The sequence below is a fragment of the Limanda limanda genome, chromosome 19 (genome assembly GCF_963576545.1).
Source record: "Limanda limanda chromosome 19, fLimLim1.1, whole genome shotgun sequence".
NCBI classification, from domain to species: Eukaryota; Metazoa; Chordata; class Actinopteri; order Pleuronectiformes; family Pleuronectidae; genus Limanda; species Limanda limanda.
The window spans coordinates 9,544,424-9,569,548 of record NC_083654.1 but is presented as its reverse complement, the minus strand read 5'-3'; the positions used below and the strand labels follow the sequence as shown (position 1 = coordinate 9,569,548).

The following is a 25,125-nucleotide window of genomic DNA, read 5'->3' as shown; positions in this document are numbered from 1 at the left end:
AATTTGTGAAGTGCAACAATACTAATTTTTATCGCGCTGTCGTTTTTCTGATCTCCACAAAACCCTCCTACTCCCTGTCAAATGTACAAAGTTGCCTGGTCACGTGTGAGGCGCCACCAATCACAGCGTGTCCTGTGGGCATCATGTAAACAGGAACCAATGGAAAGCATGGCATTGGTACCACCAGCGCTGGTCGGACTGGCTTACGTTGGTGTTTTCCTTATTAAATCACAGTATATAAAGCAAAACCAATCAACTAGCTTGTTTACTGCATGAGGCCAAACTTATGTGGGTGAGGCTCTCCTGCATGTGGAAGAAAAAAAAAATCCGCCTCCTCGGAAATCGAAGGTGAACATGAAAATGCAGCCCGGAGAAAATACAGATTTCACAAACAAAAGACTGTTTCTGACAGTCTGTGACACTAACCTGAGGTTTTTAGTGTCAAATGTGACGCATCCCAATAAAAAAGATGAAGACACGAATACAAAAAAACAGGCTTATGCAACAACAAAAAGTGGAAATGCACAATATAAGAATATCCAAATGATGTAACGAGGAGAACAGTGAGTGCACAAGCTTCCTGCCAGAGCACTGACGAGCCGCAGCTCTGCGGACATTCGAGCCTGCATATAAAACACATGACCTGTGCATCAGTGAAACCTGGTTATGTCTCGCTTATGAACAACAGAACCACAAGACGCACGGCGGTGCTCGAGAACAAGGCACATGTTCAGTTCCCATCGTGTTCACCAATGTAAGAACAGCTGATTTCAAAGAATGAAAAGACAGATTTTCTAATTAACCAGGACATGGCAACAATTCCAAACCATCTCTGGCCTCTGTTTGGTCTTCTAACACCGCACTGAACTCATCTGACACAGGGCGCACGGCCGTGTTAATCAGTTGTGCTGTGTTCACTGCAAATGACAAGCTCATGCAAACACTGGACCAACACATCGCAGACATGGATCCTGCGTGAAAAGCCAGAAGCCCAAACAAACCGTGAGGTTTTATTTTAAACCAACGAGCAGAGTATTTATAAAAAGAGATGCCAGCCACAACCACCCCCCCCCACACACACACACACACACACACACACACACACAGCACACACCTCCCTATATAATTAAATCATCTACATCTGAATATAATCTAAAATATACAAGAAACATTTTCCAACAACTTTTCTCAGCATGACCACACAAATGTTGCAACATGTTGGATACGAGAATCTCCTGCAGCAAAACTTTACTGTAAACATCATGCAAACTGTCATGTGCCATAGCAGTGTAAAATACACGCTCTATAGTAATAGTCACCCAAAGTCACAATTAGGTTATTTTTAAATATTATTTTATGGCGAAATTCCCCCGAAAAACTCGCTTTCCACCTATGTTTGGCTCAAATATATCTAAACATAATTTTAAAAAGTCAAATTTTCAGAATTTTTGTGAGTACATGTTTATGAAGAGGAGAAAATAAATGTAAATGTGTCTGACCGTGCTCTGCGCCATCTGCCCTCACGTCCAGGTCCGGATGTTTCGTCTCCATGTCCGAGGTGTCACACTGTATGTGCGTCCCCCGAAGATGCGGCAGCTGATCCACACTGTCCACGTCAACAAGGCCTCTGCATGGAGAAACAAGAGGCCAAACTTCGGAAATATTGAAAGCTTTCTTTTTTCTTTTCTCCAGTTCTTTTTTTCCCTTCTCACTTCTCCTCCTGGTCCTCCCCTATTCTATTCGCTCCCCTAAACAGAGATAACTTCTGCCTGACCCCAAAGTGACACCGTTTCCATTTTGTTTCTGATTAATCTTGCCCATTGACAGTCTTTGTTAAACAACAAGGCGTGCCCCCTCTTTTCCAAAGAGGCGACATTTTCATATCTGTTAGACGCGGTGACCTGGGATTCACCCCGGACTTGGACTTCAGTTCTGCGGGGTCTGTTGGGGAGCACTTAGCGAGGGGTCAGCACCCAGGATGGTCCCCAGAGGAATTTTAAAATGCGCAAAAAGACCAACAACTATAAAGAAAGAATCCCACTTCGAGCTACGAGGGCGAAATGGAGAGTGGTTGTCTTCTAAACAGGAACAGGCAACTCACATATTTAACATTCAGCACATTTCTTTTTTTTTCTCTTTCACATTCTCAGAATTTCTATTTTTTGGATGTGCTGATGCCGAAGACTAAAAACAGGTGGAATCTTATTTCATGCAGCAGCCAAAAGGAAGGGCCCCATTTTGCTCTGCTAAAAAATGATTTTCTTTTTCCATGTGAGCACAGTGTTGCTGTGAGGCAGAGCTGCTGCTGCCGCTGTCTTGTGTATCTTACAGCCAACGTAACTCATTGTAAATGGCAGATGATGTACTTTCAACCATATATCCAGTGTATCCGTATGGCCGAGAGACCACCTGAGAGGCAATATGTCAACATAATGTCAGCGGTAAGACGTCTTCACATGATATCTAAATTTACAGTCTGCTGCCATTCTATTATAGTTCCTGTATAAATATGGGCCAGGTCATTCAGGCTATTATCCACTTACAGTAACTTAGCCTTGCGTGAATAGTTCTGCTCTCTATACTTGTTGCTGTGGACTATATATCTTTTTTCTCTTTAAATTTAGGCTGTTTAGTTTAGTAAAACATCATCATAAAAACGCTATTCAGAGCTACAAAATAAGCACTTTAGATAAGAAGCCTAACACCTATGTTATCTCACATAGGCCTGCAACGTGCTGCTGTGCTGTGCGTAAAGACGCATTAAAGCATCTGGAAATCTCTCAAACACTGCAGCTTATTTCGAAAATGTAATAGGATAATAACAATCCAATTGACCCTTGGAATAAAAGGCAGCATCTGGAAGCAATGGTAATAATTTTCACAAAGTTTAAACACACGTTTTCCTCAACAGAATCCGTTGCAGGCTCGTGTAGGATCATTTCAATTATTATTATTAGAGGAGAAAATAAGTTAACAACTCCAGATGCGATGCTCCCTCTCAGAGCAGGCACTGTGCAGTGAAGGTCTGTTTAAGATAAATACATCATGCTGACAGTTTACTGTAAATTTAGTTTATCAGAGAAGTGCTGCGACGATGGTGACAGATTGCATGTTGCTCTCACAAGGTCTCCTGTCTGTGTGTGCAGCCCCTGCGTGACGGGCCGGCGTAAAAAAAATCCTCCCTGCGTGCCAGATGAGCCAAGGATTCGGCCTAGAGAACACCTTTCATATCTTTATGGAAATATTTATGATAAAGGTAAACACTGGTAATCAAATATTTTCCTTTTTTACAGAGTGTCACGTGTGAGCTTTCCTTTTACATCTGTTAATTATCGCTGCACGGCAAATACGCACACGGAGAAGTGGAGCATGCAGGACTGGACACTGGGTTTTATACAGCTGCTAACTTTCATTAGATACATAATATAGAGAAACTTCAAGGCTATAACTGAACAGTGGAGAGGTGAACCACAGCAGCTCCATTCTTTACGCATGCAGCGCATACGGACAACTTCCTCTGAGGATGGAGGCTCCTGCAGCTGAAAGCACCGAGTCTTATTTTTTATACAACTCGTGTTTTCAAAAAACCCAAAACTGAAATCTATGTGTCTGTGCTGCTGCGGAAACTGTGTGCAAACGTTTAAATAAGTTAAACTGTGCGTTTTAAGAGACTTTATGCAACCAGATCACTGTGAATATCATGATTATTAAAAGAGAAATATGTGAAATATTGAGTGTTGATAAAAAAAGATAAAAAATGGCAAAAATTACGATCTGTGACTTAAGTCAAAACTATTAAGCAATATATTTGGTCGCCTTGTTGTCTTCCATAACGGCCTTTTTTATTATGAATTTAACTTACAAACTTGTGACTATATAGAGTAAAATTCTGATTCATGTTAATTGATTTATTGTACATTTGCTATTTTAAGTCAAATATGTAGCATTTTCAAAGCTCAGACAATAGTTCTGTGTGGACGCCACATGTACAATACTGACTTTCTATAAATGTGTTGAATTTTATCAAATAAACTTTTGGAGATTTGGGGGAGATGCTTATTTTCCAACAATTTCATGTTAACACGGCGATATAAAAAAGCTAAAATCGAAAGTGAAAATATAGTCTGGTTTTATTTGCCTTTTTTCAGAAGAGAAATTGTTGCCATGTTTTGCTATTTACTCTTTTGTCTTTCTTTTTATGAATCTGTGTTTAGTTGACCTTAATACGTTTTAGGATTGAGGAGACGGTTTTACGTTTGAGTTTTTAAAGCAGAAATAAAGGAAATAAATAAATTTTCTGTTACCAGCCATCTTTTGTGTTTTTTTTTATTCTTCCCTTACGTCTACGACCAAACGTTCTATATTTTATCGAGCTAAAATCCAAAAAAAAAGTGAATCTTTCCATTGGCGTTTTCAGAGCCCTTTTAAAGAATACAATGCATACGAAACATATTGGCACAAATATATATAAATATTTGAAAAACCAGCTTTCTCTCTATGGGTCAAAAAACATCTGTGCCATTTCAGTTCTCTTAAAGGGCTTCTATTCAGCTTATCAGGAAGAGAGGGGCTAAATGATTTTTAAGGGGTCCGGGGGCACAGTTTGGGGGCTCAGGGCCTTCCCATTACCCTGTGACCGGGTCGAGAGTATCAATCCTCGAAATGCAAATGTTGCCCTCGTCCCTAAACATATCAAATGCAATTTATTCAAAAGAAATTCACCAATCAACCGCCCTAATAAAACGCCAGCCACTCAATCTTGTTGCCTGGGACGGGCGGAGGGGGTCCCCCTCCCCCGGTTCCAAACGCGAGGTCACTGCGCTTCCAGGGTTCACCTGGAGTGCACCGTGCCACATATGTAATTCAAAGCTATTCTCTCTTTTGTGTGGAGAGTCAAGATCGCTATTATAAGGCTGGCATCAAGCTCCGAGTGAACAGATGACGGAGACTTGTTCAGCGCGTAAACTTTTGACCCCAATTTTTCCTCCTCTCCCGCAGCTATCTCGCTCTCATCAGTCCCAGCCCAGAGAGATCTGTGGATCTGTGGAAATGAAAAATTCATTTCAACAAAGTGTACACCTTCTCGCCATCGACGCCATCACTTCCACGAATTTCATAATTAGTGGGAAGATGCCAGCACAAGACCTGAAATGCAATTGTGACTTTGTGATGTTTCCAAGGAGGCAGTGGAATGATCAATCCGACGGGCTCCCACTTAAGACTAATAGGGCCGTAAAATATGCAAATCATTCATTAGCGTTATAGAGCAAAGCAAAGCAGCCAAAAGTCTTTGTTGGAGGCAACACTCGAAGTTAGTCTCCCTCCTCTCTGTTCTCCGCTCAGCCTCTTTCCTCCAGGGCTGCGTGTTACCACAGGCGCTCAGGCCTTTGGTGAATTCATTTTTACGCATTATGCTTATAGGCAACGCCAAGCAAACTTGTCATTAGCGTGAAGGCGTGTGTGTGCGCGCGGTGCAGTGGATGTGTGAGTGGTTCTCCTCTCTCCATACAGCAGGGTGACAGTGAACTTGGCCTAAAGCGAGCTCTGCTGGTGGCTCTGAGAGGATGCAGATTTATCTTGGTGCTGTGGCTGACCTCCAGATGAACCTACACAGCGCTCCTCTCCCTCTCCCTCCCTCTCCCCGCCTGGCAGCGCGCCGCACATGGGGCCCTGTCCAAATTTCTCCCTTTGAAAGATTGGCGAAGGTTTTAATTTCCAAATAGCCGCATTCTCTCTGGGAAGAATATAAATCCATATTTTGTTAGGCTGGTGACCTCTTTACATAGCAATGCACAACGTTTGTTTAAGCAATAAGACCGAGGACTTTCAGCAGTGTCGTTTGGATGGATCGAATTGACTAACAATGCAACCATTGATTTTTTTTTGAGTTTGTTTCAAAGAAGATTTTGGATTGGTTTCCTGTATTTCTTCTGAAAGTGGTTCACTTTCAAATAGAGCTTCTCTCCAGCTTTGGTGCGAAAAAGACTCAGAAGTCATTACAAGTTATGGGTTCTGTTTGTTCTGCAGTTAAAAGTGAACACTGAAATTTGTTAGAAATATATATTTTTTGATGTGGACCTTTACACCAAAGGTTAATGTTCAGATTTAGGTTAAATTGGCAGTAAGGCTGCGTAAAATGTTTCCAAATTCGACAGTCTAAAGTAACTTAAAAAGGGTGGAGTGGATGTTTTCCTCATATTTGGCTGCAAAACATCTCCATCCCTTCCCAAATGATTTGGTTATCTTTGAGCATATTTAGTCTGAAATGTTCTGATAAAAAACACACGCAATGAGTCACATCCTTCCCATAAAAACAGACGCAAAAGGCCAAGAAAAACAAAAAAAATGATAAATCCATAAAGGGTCAAAAGAAAAGTCCAAGTTTTCGACTTTTCGTCCTTTTTGTATTATATTGGAACCATTAACCGCTGGAGGAGGTGACCGCTCTCAACCTGGCTCTGATCGGGACAAGAGGTCAGCACAAAGCGAGAGTGACTTCTTTCTGAGGGGGTCATCTGAACTTTTCAACCCCAAACACAAAACGACTCGGCGGACACAAAACGGAATTCCTTTTCAGATGTCTCCCTGCTGTTGTTTGTTCCCGTGTTGTGTTTACATGACACTGTTTACAGCCTGTCCCAAAGCCATACGTGGTGCCAACATGTGGGGCGCAGGCATCAGGCGCTGCAGCAGAGACAACAAATGCAACTTTTCGTTTTTTTTTTTTCTAGGGATTAACCCGCAACTTCCTAAAAAAAGTCATCACAGAAGCCATTCACGCGGATCTAACTGTAAATTTGCAAGGCCTGCATTGGCATTTAACTTGATCAAGGAGAAGCTACACACTCCGCACACACAAACCCCTCCTGGAAACTTTCTGGCTCACGGTCTGTGAATTCTCCAACGTAATAAAACGACAACAACTCGAAGTTTGTGGGGGTGGAAATGGACACAGAGATAATTATCCAACATGTAAAAATGGATTATGAGTTACACCACAGATGGAGGGAAACAAGTTACACGGGGAAGGAAGCAATTAAATAGCCATGAGCCGGACCCAACCCTGCGCAACATCTGCCGAGACCAGTATTCAGCACTGCACAACTGACAAATTAGTGTAATGGACTAATAGGGACGGATAGAGGGAGCGAATACAATAATACGGCTGTTTAACGCAGGCTGGCTGTTCTCAAGCTACCGGATAGTCCACAGAAACTTACCCAGAGACGTGGCGCTCATCCTGGGCAGCGTCCGGTCCATACTGAGCAAATGAGAAGGTCTGTATCGGTCAAGTAACACTTACAGCCTGCAAAGAGAGAGTCAGACGAAGCCTCGCCGTCACTGCGATTATATGTTATGTGCAATATACTGTCAACTCCCCAAAACCATAAAACTTACTTTAATGGCCACCACGTGACCGTTTATGGCCAGTGAGCCTATCTGGCCGCGCTCTGGATGATTTTTACGATCTAATTCATAGACAAAACCCCCCATTCATTTAGCACCCAAATGTCAGAGAGCCAGAATCGGCCCTAATAAAGTTTACAGCGTGAAAAGTCGAGCTGATTCCCCTGGAATAGCCCAGTCCGTGCGCAAAGGGGACGCCCGGGCCCCTGGAGCCAGTCAGTGGCCAAGGACCCCCTGAAAAAGCCCCCCAGCTCCACAGAAAGGTGAGTAAAACTAGAAGCTTTTCAATCAATGAGGAGACCTGTTGAGCTCGAGCAAGGATTAACTTGAGGGACAATTTCTGACAGCTCACACAAGTGGCCAGCAGGACTTTTGGACAAAAGTGGAGCTCTTCTCTCTCTCGTCGTGGCAATGCGCAAACAGCTCTCATACATGTTTTTTTCTTTTACAAAAACCTGGACTCACTGTGATGTTGCCGTTCCAGTAGAAAGTTTATTATAATGACCATCATCATCATCATCATCATCATCATCTTTATTATTATTATAGTATATTCTTGACTTCCAGTCTTTGAAAAACATTTACAAAAAAGCTTTATCACGATGGAGTTATACACATAGGCAATGGAATTTACCGTGGGACCCTCCACATAAAAAACTGCTACCAAACAAAGACTTAACACTTTTCTTTTTTAACTAAGATGTTGCGCCCAGGTGAACAACGCAAACAGCAGCTCTTGCAAAACGAAAAAATAAAAAAAATAAAAAATAAAAGATAGAAGGCACGGCTACTGTACACACAAGACTGAGTCTGCGCCTCTGTCCATACATGTGTTTCACAACGCACACAATGACCACACAAGGCTTATATACGTACTCTGCTGGCTCTACTTTTGGAAGCAAGTTTGTCAGACAAGAAGGGACAACACATCGAACAAATAAATACATACATATACAGTACATACATAGAAATCGAAGGCTAAACACAAAGGCAGCTCAACCCTTATCCCTCTTTTTTATTAGAGGCTGTTGTTGCTCTGAATGCTCACACAACTTTGACTGGATTTATTTGCGCTAGGTAGGATGGTAGGTAGGATATCAGGCTTTTTTTGTATTTTTTAGATTTTTTTCAGTCTGAACAAACAAGAAATAATTTAAACAAACATTTATTGTTGCTTTTTTTTCCTTTCTAAATCTAGACAGAACTGTACATAATGCATTTTTTTTCTTTTCGCACATAAGCATTACCACGCTGGGAATAAAAAGGGGAAATAATATTAAGGAATATAATGGGACTGGTGTTGGACATACAGTGGGGCTGTGTGGGGTGTCCCCTGTCCCGCAGTCTGCCCGTCAACAAGTCTCTGCACTTTTTTTTGACCTGACAATCTTAGTTTTTTTTAAATTCTTTTTTCTTAGTGCTCGTTATCAGGGCTGCAGGAACTGGATATCAGGGCCTGTAGCCTCCCCCGCCCGCCGCCGCCATGCTCATGCTCTTCAGCTTGTTGTCCTTCTTCCACTTCATCCTGCGGTTCTGAAACCAGATTTTGATCTGTCTCTCTGAGAGGCAGAGGGCATGGGCTATCTCGATCCTCCGCCTGCGGGTCAGGTAGCGGTTGAAGTGGAACTCCTTCTCCAGCTCCAGGGTCTGATAGCGAGTGTATGCAGTCCGGGCTCTCTTCCCCTCGGGTCCTGCCAAATCTTGTGGAATAAGAAAGTGGAAAAAACAAAAGTGATATATAAATAGATGATCACAAAAAGAAACAACTTTTTCTTTTGTTATTTCGCAATTAAATTTTTTTTAATATTGGCCAGTACTGAAAAGGATTACAAGTTGGCCCACAATAAAGTTTTAAAAGGTGTTTAACACTATTCAAACTTATTTCAAAGATTAAATAGCAATGTTAAATACACACACATTTACAATGGCACCTCGCGTAAAGGAATTAGCTCAGTGCAAGGCGGACACATTTGGTATTTTGGCAATTCAAATATAACAAACAAATGCGCGCATTCTGCACATATCCAATACATTCAACACATTTTGATGTCAAGTTATGTTACAAAACAGTCCCGTAGCTGTGTTGACTGTAGTGATCACACAAAAACAGGTGAGAATCGCATATATGGCGCAACTTCCTCCTAATAACAAATTACACTTATTGATGCTATCTTTAAATGATCAGGTTAATCGTGTTTGGTACCAAGGACCAGAATAACATTCCAACGTGAATCCTGCTTTTCTAAACATTCACCCAACGCCAGGTCTCTGGAATCAATGTAAGGTAGTTTCATAAAAAGCAGTTTACCGTGATTTATGTGTAGTTTCCTCATCCACGGATAAATCTGCGGCTGGGACGAGTCGGTGACATTCTGAGGAGCTGTCGGTGCGCTCCCCGCGGGCTTCTCGTCGTCCAGGGGGGAAGCTTTGGACGCACAGTCCCGGCCGTGCAGCAGCGTGCCCGCGTTCGAGCTCGAGCACGGGGTCGTTATGGAGTTCTTCACGGCTCTCTGTTGAGAATGCGTCTCGGTGGCGGGAGACGAGGTGGCGACCGAGGAGCACGGAAGTGGGTCAGGTGGGGGAGACAGAGACGAGGTCCCGGTGCTGCCGCTGGACTGGGTGTACCTGACCGGCTCCACGGAGGCTGTCGTCGCCGCTGAGTGACTCGGGGAGTAGCCCTGTGTGCGCTCGTCGCCTCCAAAGTGTCCGTCACCGGCGCGTCCCACTGTTAGGTCCATCCCGTTGTAGCCATAGCCGTACCTGCTGGAGTGCATGGCTGTGGAGTCCCTGTATTGCTCGTTTCCCGTACTATGGTCTCCATAATTATGTAACTGGAAGTCCGCGCCATTGGGATAGCGACCGCAGAATGAGTTCACAAAATAGGAGCTCATTTGTTGACAATTCCACCGTTTGCTCGTTGCAGGATTTGCGGTTGTTGTTTTATTATTTGCAGGTAAAATAGCATAAACCCGTGTGCTTGATTTGTGGCTCTTATGGTTTAGCGCGTCCTATAGCACCCTTGCACAATTTATGATGAATTATGGAAATGAGTGGGACATGGACTTGATTCTCTCTTACGTAGGCACCCAAATATGGGGTACGGCAGAGAATCACGTGCTTTTGTTGACCAGTCGTAAATCCTGCTTGGTGACCTCGAGAGGTAAACTCGTGCACGCAGGAAATACTGGGTGGGATGTGGAGTAGGCGCGCCTCCGTGCGCTCGTGGCTAGGGCAGGCACACAGCCGCGGCTCGGGTGTCTTGAATTGTCGTGGTGCGCCATCCTCTGGCCAAACTGCTGCACTGCAGGTCTGCGGCGCTCTCCGAGGCGTAGGCTCCGCACGGGGTCATCCAGAGGTTAACGACCATTGCGGCAAAAACCAACGGGCTCCTAAACAATACAACAAGTGACATGCTGAGAGTGCAATCTTTGCGAGGACAGTGTGCAGGAATAACTCGATCGGGATCTGTTCTGCATGTTATGATGGGCGATGGGTGCGCACAGTCTGTACAGTTAATAGAATAAAGGCCCGTTGTAAAGTGCGCAGCGCTTTCACCATTTCTTTCTTATAATCGTAAGACAAACGAACAAACACACATATGAGAGTTATGAAGAAACGTTTTGGAGAAATATAAAAGCGTCACATCACATAATCGAACGACGCCACAGAGACGATTGAGGCCTGTCGTCTGTGTCACTATTAAAAATGAATATCTGTGAATATGAGCTATATATTAACAAGCAACATATTTTACTGTCTATACAACATGGTTAAAATCTAACGATGCCGAATACCAGACATTAAGGGATATTGCACGTCTTCTGCGCGTAACCCGCCGCCATTTCGGTCTGATTTAACGGCGAATCTTTTGTCATGGTGACTTTTATACAGTCACTATTGTGCGTTGCAGCTCTTGTTTTGTGTACTTTTATGAGAAACCATCTCAAGACCATGAATAACAAGTGATTTCTTTTTATAGACCTTTGAATAGCAAGGAGCATTTAATGCAACTTTGGAATAAAAAATAAAAAAACAAAAGGCAAAAGAAAAAGTAAGATAAATATATATTTTAGAAGGAAAGTATTACCGGTTAAGATGAAGCCAACATTTGAAAGTCTACGGTGAAAAACATTTAACATACAGTCCGTTTAAAAAAAATCTTTAAGTAGCTTTACACCTATATATTTATTGTATTTTGCCATCTGCGTTATTTCACATTGCAAAGAACACGCTTCCCTTTGTTTGTCCATTCCTTCGTTTCCATTTGAAAAAATAGAATGAAAATGTATTTTTTTTGTATGTTTTGTTGAAGTATGAAAACAAAATAATGATATAATCTCAAATTTACATATCTGCACGGTAAAAATGTTAAAAAAGTAAAAATACATTTTACAAAAGAAATGTCAAAAGAATAGTTTCAAAACGCCAACAGACATCTGCCCAACTTTGCGTAAATGTGTAAGGTTCTGGTCTACAGTTATTGGAAAGTGTAAATCAGCCTTCCCCGTGTGAGAATCTCCATATGTGAGCAGAAAAGCAGATCTTAAGACGCCTCCTCCAGCGCTCTCCGTTTGCTTTTCTTCTTGTGGAATTTTTATGGCACCTTTCGTCTCTCGAAGGCAGCGCCGTGTCCTCTGTTTCTCCCCCACATGCAATTCCCCCAGAGCCGCACCTTTCCCCCAACCTCAAATACAAGCCCAATCCTGTGTTACTGACAAAAACAGCGAGCTGCAGATTATTTATTCTGTTCCAGGTATGTGCGCCCTTTGCGGCCACAGAGCCCCAGAAGGCACGGCGCATGAGAGGAAGGGACAAATACCGGGGCTCCCTACACGTTGCAGGGCCCACGGTAAGAGTTAGAGACCTATACACAATGTGCCTGTTGGTTTAAAAGTCACGCTCTCCACAGCTGATTTATGGCTGGCCAATGGCAACAAAGTTCCCACGAAAATTATTTCCCAGAGCCGAGGGCAGGGACACACCCAGGAACTAAAGAAGCGGCTACAGAAAGGGGAGGAAAGAAGTGAGTGCGCACTGCTGTCTGATTTAGTCTGAGGGGTAGAGCCGAGGGGTCACCGCTGCAGGAGGAAGGAGGGCAGTGCACTCTGCAGGCTTCCGAGCACACTAGCACCACCGAGTCTCAGAGCACACAGAAGAAATCCCATAAAATCTGAATTCAATTTTCTGCCCAAGCGTCATTGCGCACGGCTGCGGCACGACTGCAAGTGACAGCGCACACATTCTGGATAGTTATGACATTTTATTAAACACAAGGAGCAGACTCAGCAGAGCAATAACAACAAGAGCCAACGCCACATTTCCCAACACAAAGAAAAGGATAATTTAGCGAAACACCAGATGAGGCATGTTGGTGGGTTTTCTCACGACAAAGGAAATAAAAAAAACAAATGTTATAACCAGGAATGGAAAATGGAAATTGATTATTGTTGGATGCATTTACCATACGTTCAATTCTGCACCATTTCTATCGCGCAAAAAGGAAAGCAGCTCATACTTTGAATTTCAGCTCCTCGCAGAACGAGTTCGCTTGTCGCACGAATAATTTATTGCACCAAACAAATCACCGCAGTGTCACAATATGGCCTCGCAAGGTGACACAAACACAACAATGCAGAAATGTTAAATTCCGCTTGCAGGGACATTCCTGCGGATGTGTTGACTTAACAACACACACACACACACGCTTTCATTAAAGGTCAGACAACCGCTAAAAATGACCTTATTTTTCTCTCTGACCATTTTCCTGTTTACTGAGCAAGGACCCTAATTAATATGTATATGATTCAGAAAGGCATGGACAGTCGTATTCAAACCAAGACTGTAAATATGTCCGATATCCAGTCTGCACCACAGACTTCCCACAGACATTTGCAGCAGAACGGGCAGAGCTGCCACCACTATTCCCCCATTGTGTCCACGGGAGGGCGGTAAAGAGCACGTTTCCCCACCATTCACCCGATGGTACTGGAAGCCGAGAGCGCATCCATATTCAAATCCAACAACAAACAAATAAGGATTAAATGTCATGCAAGAACCAGGGGAAGGAGCTACAACAAGATACTACCCGTGCACAAAACCGGATCTTTTTTTGTATTGTTTAACTGCAGAATAGTAAGTGCAGCGTCTGCTACTATCGCAGCAACATGGAGTGTAACGTGAAACCAGTTCCTCCACAGGGTTTCACCATTTAGACAGAAACGAAATGAGGCGCAACAGTTGCATAATACGCTGCTTTATGGAAATAGATAAAATAGAAAACATGCAATAGACTGGTAAGTTGAGCATGTCTTACCTTGCGGAGGTTTCTGCTTGTAAACAGGAGAGGTGACGGGGAGGGAGCCGGCAGGTGCAGACGTGCATGTGACTAGGGGGGGGTAGAATCTCCAGCTGAGTCCCGGGACGCGCATCGGGGCTCCCGCCGGGGTCAGTAACGCACCGGGGCTCCTTCCACTCATCGTGCCAAAACGCGTCAGAGCCGAGGAAACCAAACGATCCAGTCCTATTAATAAGACAAGCTCCCGTGCGTAGACAAAAAAAAATCTCCCATATAACTCCAAAAGCAGGGAGGTGTGAGGGGTATAAAACCTGCAGGAGGTCGCTGGTGGGGAAACAGCCGCGTGGAGGCTGGAGACCGTTAAATGAAAAGGCTGCTCAATTCTGGTATTGGAAATTATATATAAAAAAGTTCATGTTCACGGCTGCCAGCCACGTGACCGGGCAGCGGCCAATGGGAGGCCGAGGCGCGTCGTAAAAGTTGTATTGCCATGTTGTAAATTTTCATAAACAACAACGGATTTATGACCCTGCGCGGGTAGGGAGGGAGGGAGAAAGAGGAAGAGCCAAGGAAAGAAGGGGGCAGGTCACCGTCAGGCGCCATTTTACCGAGGGAAGAGGGAACGCAGAGTTCAACAGTAATTTCCCCTCATCTCGCAGCCTGCCCCATCTCGCATCCTCATAGCTCACATTCCCCTGCAGCGCCAGCGTTTACCCAACCATCCCGATGACTGCGTAACATGTGTCATTACGAGCAAAAGTGGACACAACATCACAGCATCAGACTGGCGAGTAATCATTACCACCATAACTCGGTTGGTTACAGAACCAGTGAACACGTATCCCCAAGTAAACAGATCCGCAGATACAATCTATTTTATTTCATCATCATATTTGCATTTACAAATTTAAGACATTCTCAAAGGTTTTTTCATTTGTTCACATTTTACTTCACGACATAACAAACCCCTTTCACTGACTCGATATATGTCACAGTATTGGCACAGTGCTGTGTGGAGTCGCCTGCTCGTTTTACACTGTCAAAGGAAACGAACCTGATACTGAAAAATGACACTGTCAAACTAAAAAAGCGTGTGTAGTTGTTTGATCCTGTTGGTATTTCCACAAAACACGTATGACATGTTGGGCGTGAAATTCGAAAAACGTGAAAAAGAGCAAAAGGCCGACGCCAGCATTTCCACAGTGCACAGCTAAGACCCTTAAAACATTTACATGAGTGTGTTCGTGTTTACAATGTAATGAGCATGTGGGAATGTGAGGTAGGTTACATAAACTAAGGTCATCCGACACTATAAACACGTGTGTGCTCGTGGTGGCCCAGGACAAGGTATTGCTAGTCTAATGAATTAAGGGGTCATGAAAATAACATTACAGCAATACTAAACATCTAAGTTGCAGCTAGAGGCATTTAACAACAAAAAGAACATTCCATTTACCAAGTAAGGCACATTGACGCACAATATTGTATTTGTTCCCTTTAGAATCAGAACCGCGAGTGGAGAGGGAAAAAATACTGGATTAGGTAGCTTCGATTAATTTACAATACATTTCCACATGTTTTGAATTCGTCAGTGTTTTTGATACGAGCTGGTAGAAACTGGGTAGTATTTAGTTGAAGGAATGTTGATTCAGTAGCATGATCATGTTAATTTTTACGCACGTACTGCGCATAGAAAAATAGAGTTTAAATAGGTAGTTTAACGTCGCTCTGCTCTTTCATGCGGAGTCTCTTTAAAAGCATTTTCGGTGTAAATAGGAAATGCAGATCTTATACAGTTTACTGTTAAATTTTATTACATAATGACCCTTAGCTGTCATTCAATTAATGAGCTTGTGAAGCTGCAGTGAATGAATGGTGCCTCTGTTCGGTTCCTATCTCATATTCAACACTGTGTTTCTTTCATTCACGCTCGGATTTTTTTTAAATTTCTGTCTCATTCTTTACTTTGCAGCCGTTTCGGACTCCGGCCCCGCGGGGGCCCTGGTCTCTTCGGTTTCGGGCCCCCCGGCCTCGCACACAGCCTGGGTGTCGCTGTCGTTTCCCGCCGGGTTTGGCACCGCTTCGCCCTTGTTGTCCTTCTTCCACTTCATCCTGCGGTTCTGAAACCAGATTTTGATCTGTCTCTCTGACAGGCAGAGGGCATGGGCTATCTCGATCCTCCGCCTGCGGGTCAGGTAGCGGTTGAAGTGGAACTCCTTCTCCAGCTCCAGGGTCTGGTACCGGGAATAGGTCTGTCGCCCACGCTTACGACCGGGGTCTGTGGAAAACAAGATGAGACGCATGAGCTGTGTCTTGCATTTGTTTGTTTTTTATCAATGTAATATAATGCAGAATAAATAAAGTGGTGTTAAATGATAATAAAACATCGAGTCTCGTTAATTTGTGATTATTTGTGAAATTAATTGTGGCTCATATTTTACGCACGCAATAATCAGTAGGGGAGAGGATTTTCTACTTCTCAGCATCTGTTTAGAGTAGTCCTGCTGGGGGTGTTTGGCTTATGCCTCCTTTGATACTCTGCATGCCTTTCCAATTAAAAGCCAGTAATGTTGTGTACACCGAAGGAGCCATGAGTAATTAGATTACAAGCCCAACACCTCCTCAAAATCATAACAAATGTCTGTGTTTCAAAGTGGACTGCATTTTATATCCACCTGACTTCTTTATGTGGCCGATAGTACTGGTGCATATTGATCCAGCAATGTACGAACGGGTTTCAGAAAACACCACGAGCCTCTGCAGTGCAGACCCAATTAGAAAGGAGCTGCAGAGTGCAGGGGGAACTGATTTACACAACAGGCCGGTCTTTTTTACAACCACAAAGGGGAGAAGAGGCTATAAGAGTAATAGGAGTGCAGAGAAACCCCCCAGCGGCAAGGTCTCTGCGTACTGAACACACAGAAGCGCTGGCCAAATGAATTTATGGCTGCAGAACTCATTAGTTGCGCAATAAAAGTTTTACGATTCTTTCCATGCAACACCAATGGCTTCACGAAATTAATTGAACCACTAACGGCCAGTGTAAGTATCCCAATGCTTTGTGAAAGCATTGACCCGAGGGTTCAGAAACGGCACGCATAACACAGAATCAGGACGTACCTGATGCTCTCATCCAGGGGTACATCCGGTAATGTTTGTCCGGCGGAGAGGTGAGGGGTCCTGGCCCCGGATTGCAGGAGCCCTCGGTGAATATGCGGTTCTGGTCAAACGGGCTGCAGTGCAGTGTGTGCGCATCGTGCACCTGGCTGTAGCCCGAGGTAAACACTGGGCGGCCCTGGTATACTGCATTATTGACGCTGTAAACTCCAGACAGGGAAGGTGCGAGCGCAATGGCCGCAGCACTCCGAGCCGAGCCATAGTCCTCTCCACTGGATCCGGCACGACAAGAAGCCCGCTCCGCGTTCGGAAACAGAGCCGCCGCCGTATACGCGCTGAGAAGACCATCCACATAATAAGAACTCATATTTTTTTTCCTCTCTGATTTGTTGGCCCAGAATCCTCAGTGTCGTTTTTACGAGGTAGCTTGATATATGACAGCAATACACACTAGATTTACACCAAACCCCATTTTTGCTCTGGACCAAAAGAACTCACCACGTGACTCAGGCCTGGCCAGCTCTCAGCCAATCAGCGGACAGAGACGGATTTCATGATGGCGCAGCACTGCAGAATGGGATTAACACTTCACACACACGAGAGAAATTCACACAATCCCACTGATCAAAAGGTGATTTGCGTAATTTAAGGTCTTGGATTTGGTTGCTGTTCTTAACGTCGCTTTACAGCTAATCAACGATTCAAAAGCTTTTAATTTACCCGTAACGTACATTATTATAATAAAATACTCGAGATAAACACAACACACTGAATTACAATTTGTCCTAATATCCATTATTATAAATTTAATAAATAAATTAGCTTTTAACAATTCCAACTTTTATCGGATTCTGTTGCTTTTAAAAACACGTTCTTTACGCATTAAACTGCATTTTGACTAGTGATGCACGATATTAACAGCGCATAATCTATGCTGTATAAAAACACGCTGCGTATTTGTAGTAAATTGCAATTATTTGAATTTCCAGATATTTAGATTTTAACAGTGAACATTTTGCAGAAATAAAAAAAGGTTTTTGTACTACACGAACTAGAACTAATTTATTAGTAGTATTAGTACTAGTAGTATTGTTATTATTATGCTAGGTCATAAATTATAGTGTTGAAAAAAATTCAAATAAATGGGCAAAAAATATAATTGCAACACACAGAATAAAAATAAAGCAAGCCAGAATTACGTAGATAAAATCATCATGCTCGTTATTATTATTGTTGGTATTGATGATTTATTGCCATTACTATTACTGTCAGGATTATAATTATTATTACTACTAGGTTAAAAGTGTTATTTTGTTATTGCCTGTATTAATATCTAATATAAATTTGCAACGTAAGTTGTGAATATAGACTATTGGCAAACCTTGTGACTATAAATTATCAACATATTCAACAGGAATAAATAAACAGAGGGGAAATGCTCCAGATTACTTGGTAGTGTTTATAACCATTTTAATAAACAGGGTCATTTGTTTTAAGATTGTTTACATCTATAAAACCATTGTAAAACCTCCCATAGAGAATGACAGCAGTGAAGAGAGAAGCTACTATTTGAGAACAAAGTGAGTGAGCGTCATAACGCCTGTAACATTCTCCTTCCTCTGCAGATGTGTGAAATTATTTGGACCCTTAAAATGTTACAACAGTTTGTTCGCCAGGGCAGGTTCATTTAAGAGCAGCGTTCAAAGTACTGTGTGTGTGTGTGTGTCTGTGTGTGTGTGCGTGTGTGTGTTTGTGTGTGTGTTGTTGTGGAACAGTGTCGCCACTCCCTGGTGACTGGGAGGAACTGCACATGTTAGGGATGCAGCAGTGTTTTTGTCATTTGCTGCAATCAGCCAGAAAATACAAGATTTGACGCAAGGAAATTGTCTTAATAAGTGACTTTGTTTTTTGCAGTTGTTATTTCATACAAAACTTCGTGTCTTAACAGACTGATGCATATATATTTTGATAGAAGCATCTATATAAAGCCTTTTACTGTGTTTGGATCTAGCTGCATGGCTTTATTGCTCCTTCTCCTCAAGCAGCAGAGGAGCAGAGGGCGGAAGGTTCCCAGGTATAGGAACAAAGGATCTCTCCAAATGACCGTGAGTCCTACGCGTCCCCGTCGGGGAGAATCCAATAAAGCTGATCATTTCCGCTCGGCCTTTTGTCCAGGTCGCAGTCCCACAGAAAGAGAAGAAGAAAACAAATGGGTGCCATTCTGGAAACGGCCTAATTGTGTCTGGATGGCCATAAAACCATTAAAACTGGAATGCCAGACAGTGCAGCAGACCAGGCGTTTTATTGCACTGTCTCTGGACGAGTCTTTGAAGTTTGGGTCCATCTGCGTCTCCTAACTCGTCACAACAGCACCTCAGTTGTGCCAAAGTCCGGCTTCAATTCTAACTACAACAATATACGCGTCTACGTCCGTGTCGTTGGGGCCTTTAATGTGAACAAGAACAGAGCTGTGACTTTGCAGCTGCAGGTGACGCCACATTTCTCGTAGCCTATATACGTTACATGTCTTTGTGCCAAATATTTCCAGCAACATGCAGAGACTTGAAGCAGCATTACGCAGGGAGGCCATATTTTAAATTTGACGTATTGAGCTCTTCGCGAAAACCCTTTGATTATCTATTTGATGTCATCTTTTCAACAAGACAAAAATGAACCTAAATGTGTAATCCATCACACTCTTTGACAATGGGCTTGTTCATACTGTTGGATCCGGCTATGGAGGTGGCTCTAGCTTCAGGCTGGTAGCCCGTTTCATATCTGAGCTGAGCAAAGGCACATCGGCTGCATTATTTTGGGCTTCAGCTGTCGAAGCCCTCGATGTCTTTTTTTGTTTTGTGTCCTCTCGCCTCGCAGCGCTTTGCACCCCATAAAAGGTTATAGCGGTAATTGTCTTTTATGGCTGTATACAGCTAACAACATCCTCTGCCAAGACGCAGCTCTGTCCCCTGTCCAGAAACACACACACAGATTTTCACTTACACGTGTGTGCATTTTGATTCGTGTGTGACAGTGTGTCTATGTGTGTGTTAGTGTGTGTGTGTGTGTGTGTGTGTGTGTGTGTGTGTGTGTGTGTGTGTGTGTGTGAGAGAGAGAGAGAGTGTGTGTGTGAGAGAGTGTGTCCTACAAATTTAAAGACCTGCATATACTTATTAAAATTTGTAAAATGTGAATTTGCACTGTATATTCAAGTATCCAAATATCCTTAATTTGCATTACGCATTTTCGCGTGTGAGTTGCCATTGTTAACCTGGATAATTGTTTGCAATGCAAACTAGCAGCCAAAGATTATTTTTGCGCAGCAGAAATTCGTGAATCCAGATCTACACCACTAAAATCCTTTTTCGATATGCGGTCAGAATGAAATAAGAGTGTAACGTGCATGCTTTCGCAGATATAATTTGTTTTATTTAATAAATAAAGTACAAATTACATTTGTGAACCAAAATTCAGACGGTCAGTAGACCGTGAGGTATTCAATAAGTAGCCTACAGTGTTTTTATTCCATTTTTCTCTCACTAACAAACAGTACGTTCTTTCAAAATGTTACTCCCTGAAATTCTGACATTGTTCAGTATCTAATGCAAGCAAATCTATTATAATCCACCATCGGGGAGAAAAACGTATTGTAGGTAGTTAAAGGACATATAGGTAGTCAATATACTGTCGTGTAATTTTAGCTTCTACATCATGTTTTAACCTATGAGCATTTCAAAGAGGTTTGTGAGGTTGATGCAGCTATACTTCAAAATGCGATGAGTCTGGCTGTTCTACGGGTCCAATGTTAGATTCATGGTCATCAGTCATAGTTCTATAGCAGTAAGGGAGAAACAATAAAATTAGCACAGTTTCTTTACAAGCTAAACGCTCAAGTGACTCAGAGATAGACAACAAATAGCCTATAGCTACAAACACACAGCTAGAAACATCCATACACAAACAAGCACAGGGACCAGTCCATCTAATACACGTTAACGAGGTATTAATAAAAAATATCAACATAATCAAGGAACAAATTAAAAAATAAACGAGTGGGCACTGTTAAAATTGTGCAATATAAAGGTAGTCGCAGCAAAATGAAGCCCAACATGCTTTTTTTAATAAGACATTTAAGCCAAATAGCTTCTGTTATATAGAACAATAAGACAATGAAGTTTAAAAACAAGGTCCAGCAGAGTTAAGAGCTTCCACACAGAAAAGCTCATCAGCCTAAATACTGTTTTTTTTCTCTATACGGTTCCGTCAGCCGTCTTTCGGTAGGCCGTCTTTATTAAACTTCTTCATCTTCATCCTGCGGTTCTGGAACCAGATTTTAACCTGTCTCTCGGTGAGGTTTAGCTGCCTCGCCACCTCGTACCTACGGTCCCTGGTCAGGTAGGTGTTAAAGAGGAACTCTTTCTCCAGCTCCAGGATCTGATGCTTGGTGTACGGACAGCGTTTTTTTCTCGTGGCACTCGCGTGGAGCCAGTTGGCCACTGGGTTATCTGGAAAGATTGGGGGTGCGACAGGGGGTGTGAGGGCCCAGTACTACGTGTCCAAATAATAATAATAATAGTAATAATAAACACATCGCTCATAATATGGCGCAGGTCAAAATAATCATCCCAATAGTATACTGCAGAGGAGAGTGACAAGACAAACGCAGCTACATCTAAATAAAAGCTCCTCCTCATTCCTCTCTGTCCACGTTCACTTTAAAAGCTGCAAAAGGTTAATATAGCAATGGGAGACCTCGGCCATTAACAGCCCCCATAAGGAAATGGCACGTTCAGAGTCAGACGCGCACCCCCATCACGCACCCATCCTCTGTTCTTTATGTTGTAAAAAATAGTATGAGCAGAAAAAGGGCTGTGCAGCGACTTACTTGGATCGAGGATGGGTTTCTCTTCCACCGCTTCCACGCTCATGTCCCCCGTCTGGCCGGAGAGCGCGTCCTTCTCCCCGGGTGATGTCGTGGCCACGGTGCCGTTCGCGTAATCGGAGAGCAGCAGCGCGGTGTGGGAGCCCGGCAGCGCTCCCTCCGCCCGCGTCCCCAGACCCTCCGGTTTGATTCCGTAGTGATGGGTGGTCGGTAATCCGGTCATGGGCAGGGAACCGGACATGGGCTCCAGCAGCCACGACTGGTATCGCCCGTCCGAATCGGCGCCAACCGGGCCCTGGTGGTGCCCATAGTGGTGGTGGTAAACAGAGGTTCCCGGGAACTGCGCCGGGACGTGGCTCCACGGCGGCCCGAACACCGGAGGCTTGGACGGGTAGGTGCAAGTCCCCAGCTCGCCGTGGTCGCCGATGGAGGCGGGCTGTCTGCCATGCTGGAGCCCGGGACCGGAGGAGTACCTCGGCACGGAGACCTCCTCGCTCTCGGGCAGAATGAGGGAATCGACGTAGTAACTAGTCAGCGTTCCGGATGTCGACATGGCAGAGAAATTATACTTTCACATGTACGCAGTCATTCAGCAGATACATGCAAAAGTAAAAAAAAAACGCGCACACACACACCGCACACACATACACACGCAGTAAACCCAGCCTCACAAAATAACAATGTGGAGAAATCAAGTAGCAACTTGGCCCCACAGAGAACTACAGTGGGCTAGTAATGGGGAGCCAGGCTGCCACGCCATTGGGCAGCTCGTACACGTGATCATAAAGGCTGAACAATAAAGGATAAATCAATCCCTATGGCCATTAAATACTCACCCGCTCTCCTATAACCACCTCCAGTTTTAAAGATAAGAAATATCCAGATATGAGTGAGAACTGTGATCTGTGGGATGTAAAATTTCGAATCAGCGAGAGATTTAAAAAAAAAAAGAAATCTCTCAGCCTCTCAGCCACTTGGTTCTGGTAAAATCTCCTCCATACAAAATGATACAGTGCGTGTTTTTGGGAGGCTTATTTTACGAGGTATTTTATAGGCCACGTAAGCACCCTACCACTGCTGCTCACCAAAAACACATTTTAAACGCCACCGTATTAAAAACATGAAGCTCAAACAGCGTCTGGATCTCGAACCACGTCCATACAAATTACATTTTTATTTACTTTGCTGCGTTTCAGCTTCTTCGGATATCCTTCAATGTCCGTACTTTTACGCTTCAAATATCAAACCTATACTTTATAGAGAAAAACACCACAATTCTTATTTTACCCTTTGCCAAAATAGTTATTTTCACTTTTCAACAATTTCCTGCAAAGGATATTTTTGGTAGTTTAGCGTAAAGACGTTAAAAACCGTGTTCATTCTCATCACGTGGCCATACTCTTCTACAAAAACCGCATTTGATGATTTATTTTAGTGATATTGCACATCACTGTATGAACTAGAACTACACATCTCTAAGATCTAAACACCCACATTATAGCACACATTCATGTTATATCCAAAGGTGCAGGACTGTGTTCCTAGTTGGAAAAGAAACAAACATGGACTCGTTTTTATGAATTACAAAAGATTTTAATTTGGAATTTGTCATTATTTTAACACAAAAAAAGGAGGAGTATTTTATTTACAACTTGCAGTTTCTGACTTAACTACATACATACAACAACGTGGTTACAACTAGTGTTAAAACACTTGTTAACATATATTTCCAAATTAAATAAATTATTGGAAAGCCTGTAAGTGCGTGATATCAAATAAAAAGTAACATGTGTGATATAAAATGGCTACAACAATGGAAAATAAAAGGATATTGAATATTACATTTTAAAACAGGTAAATAAAACTGAATCAATTCGGTGTATACGTCTATATTTTAGAAAGCCGCTCTATTAAATAGCACAGAGCAGAGACATTTCTTAAATATATGAGTTTTCAACGTGACATATTGGCGGCCGGTGCCGGTTTCTCGTGGCTTAAGCCGCAGAATATTTGCACCGCCGTTATCACTTGCATTTGGCCTATATGTCGGTATCGTCACTGCCATTAACAAATGAAGTGTAATGCGCGCCAGCAGCCGGTGCCTTGGTGTAACGTTACACCTAAATACAGCGAAAGCGTAATGTGGTGTTTGTGGTTTGCTCCTGTTAAATTGAACTAAATGGTGCGAGGGGTGATAAACAACAAGACACAGGAGCACGATTGACTATAAAATACACAATGTAGAGGCACTTTTAGATTAAGAATATACATTGAATCAATGGAATAAATGCGCAAAGCAGCGGGAAGAAACCTGCCCGCTCCTACATTTAAATAAAATATACAAACACAAAAACATTAAGTTTAAACCAACGCGTAAATGGCTCAAAAATATGTTGTAAAATATGCATATTGTGTTAGAAATGGTAGCAAGAATATTCACACTAAAGTAGACTTAATGTGTATAACAGAAAAACCGCAATAACCATCTGATTTCAAAGGGGTTGGCTTTGTGCGTAAATGCGCATTACGTCCTAAACTTATATGAGACCACATTGAATATATACAAAGCGGCATCTCCTCACATGTAACCCTGTGTGTTTTATTTATTACCAGCAAATAAACGAAGGGCTTGGCCAACACCCCACAAGGCCACAGGCAATCCAACACTCAGGAATTTTCTCTTCTCTGCAGCTCTTCCTATTGCATTTTAGCAAAGGAAAACAAAACAAGGTGTCCAAAATGTGCACTCTCGTTGCAGACTCCTCACCTCACTACCTGCAGGTTATTTGTCCAGCAGACATCAAACAAGCCGTGGGGGGAAAGGAGCGGCTGTGCGCCTACTCGTGCACTAAAACTTAGAATAGTCAAACACCTTTGGAGCAGGAAAAGACGCCACTGTGCCAATGGCTCTTAGGCTGTAAACCTAAATCAGGGTGTTTTTTTCACTCGGTTTACCGCAGGGGCTATTTACTTCTTTTGCCTCCGCAGATAACAGCCTGTCTGGCGGATCTAAATGTCGCCATAAAGCCCTTCCCCTCCTTTTGTCTGAGCCACTATTGCGCAGCGGAAGCATCCGGTCCCATTGCCCAAGGAGGTCGCTGTTGCCTCATTCACCTTCCCCTTCCCCTCCACTGCAGTGGTCGTAACCGAGGCCTTGTCTGGCGTGTCTGCGTCACTACTACTCACGGAAAACACTCACGGCTTTACCCTTTAATTCCAAGTCCACGACGCATACCGCAGCCCAGCTCTGATCGGGTTTGAAATGCAGCACACATGGGCCGCTCGGCTCGCTTCAAAACGACAAAACACATGGAGAACTATAGAGGACACAACAGGAGACAGGTTAAAGAATATACACAACAGCCAGCCACCCCTCCCCGATTTATGAGCCGGGCAGGTTTGCAACATGCTTCCAAATCACCTCTGC

General features: G+C 43.2%; 3 protein-coding genes across 3 annotated transcripts; all 3 read right to left on the bottom strand.

Annotated features, from left to right (window-relative positions):
* Positions 1 to 8,853: 8,853 nt before the first annotated feature.
* On the bottom strand, positions 8,854 to 10,413 carry hoxa5a (homeobox A5a). Its single transcript, XM_061092829.1, has 2 exons — positions 9,716 to 10,413; positions 8,854 to 9,107 (listed from the first exon to the last, which is right to left on the bottom strand). The coding sequence occupies exons 1-2, from the start codon at positions 10,296 to 10,298 to the stop codon at positions 8,857 to 8,859; spliced, it is 834 nt and encodes a 277-aa protein (XP_060948812.1). The 5' UTR covers positions 10,299 to 10,413; the 3' UTR covers positions 8,854 to 8,856.
* A 5,250-nt stretch (positions 10,414 to 15,663) lies between these two features.
* On the bottom strand, positions 15,664 to 17,186 carry LOC133026074 (homeobox protein Hox-A7-like). The gene is made up of 2 exons (XM_061092906.1): positions 16,823 to 17,186; positions 15,664 to 15,980 (listed from the first exon to the last, which is right to left on the bottom strand). The coding sequence occupies exons 1-2, from the start codon at positions 17,184 to 17,186 to the stop codon at positions 15,664 to 15,666; spliced, it is 681 nt and encodes a 226-aa protein (XP_060948889.1).
* A 3,893-nt stretch (positions 17,187 to 21,079) lies between these two features.
* On the bottom strand, positions 21,080 to 22,251 carry hoxa9a (homeobox A9a). Its single transcript, XM_061093328.1, has 2 exons — positions 21,702 to 22,251; positions 21,080 to 21,321 (listed from the first exon to the last, which is right to left on the bottom strand). Exons 1-2 carry the CDS (start codon positions 22,249 to 22,251, stop codon positions 21,080 to 21,082), a joined length of 792 nt encoding a protein of 263 aa, XP_060949311.1.
* Positions 22,252 to 25,125: the final 2,874 nt, after the last annotated feature.

What these genes read in the sequence shown, in the direction of transcription:
- hoxa9a (XM_061093328.1), bottom strand. Translation starts at nt 22,251, where the DNA reads ATGTCGACATCCGGAACGCTGACTAGTTACTACGTCGATTCCCTCATT. An exon ending in GAAACCCATCCTCGATCCAA is followed by an intron (nt 21,322 to 21,701) that starts GTAAGTCGCTGC and finishes CAATCTTTCCAG; the next exon opens with ATAACCCAGTGGCCAACTGG.
- LOC133026074 (XM_061092906.1), bottom strand. Translation starts at nt 17,186, where the DNA reads ATGAGTTCTTATTATGTGGATGGTCTTCTCAGCGCGTATACGGCGGCG. An exon ending in CCCCTGGATGAGAGCATCAG is followed by an intron (nt 15,981 to 16,822) that starts GTACGTCCTGAT and finishes TGTTTTCCACAG; the next exon opens with ACCCCGGTCGTAAGCGTGGG.
- hoxa5a (XM_061092829.1), bottom strand. Translation starts at nt 10,298, where the DNA reads ATGAGCTCCTATTTTGTGAACTCATTCTGCGGTCGCTATCCCAATGGC. An exon ending in GAAACTACACATAAATCACG is followed by an intron (nt 9,108 to 9,715) that starts GTAAACTGCTTT and finishes TTATTCCACAAG; the next exon opens with ATTTGGCAGGACCCGAGGGG.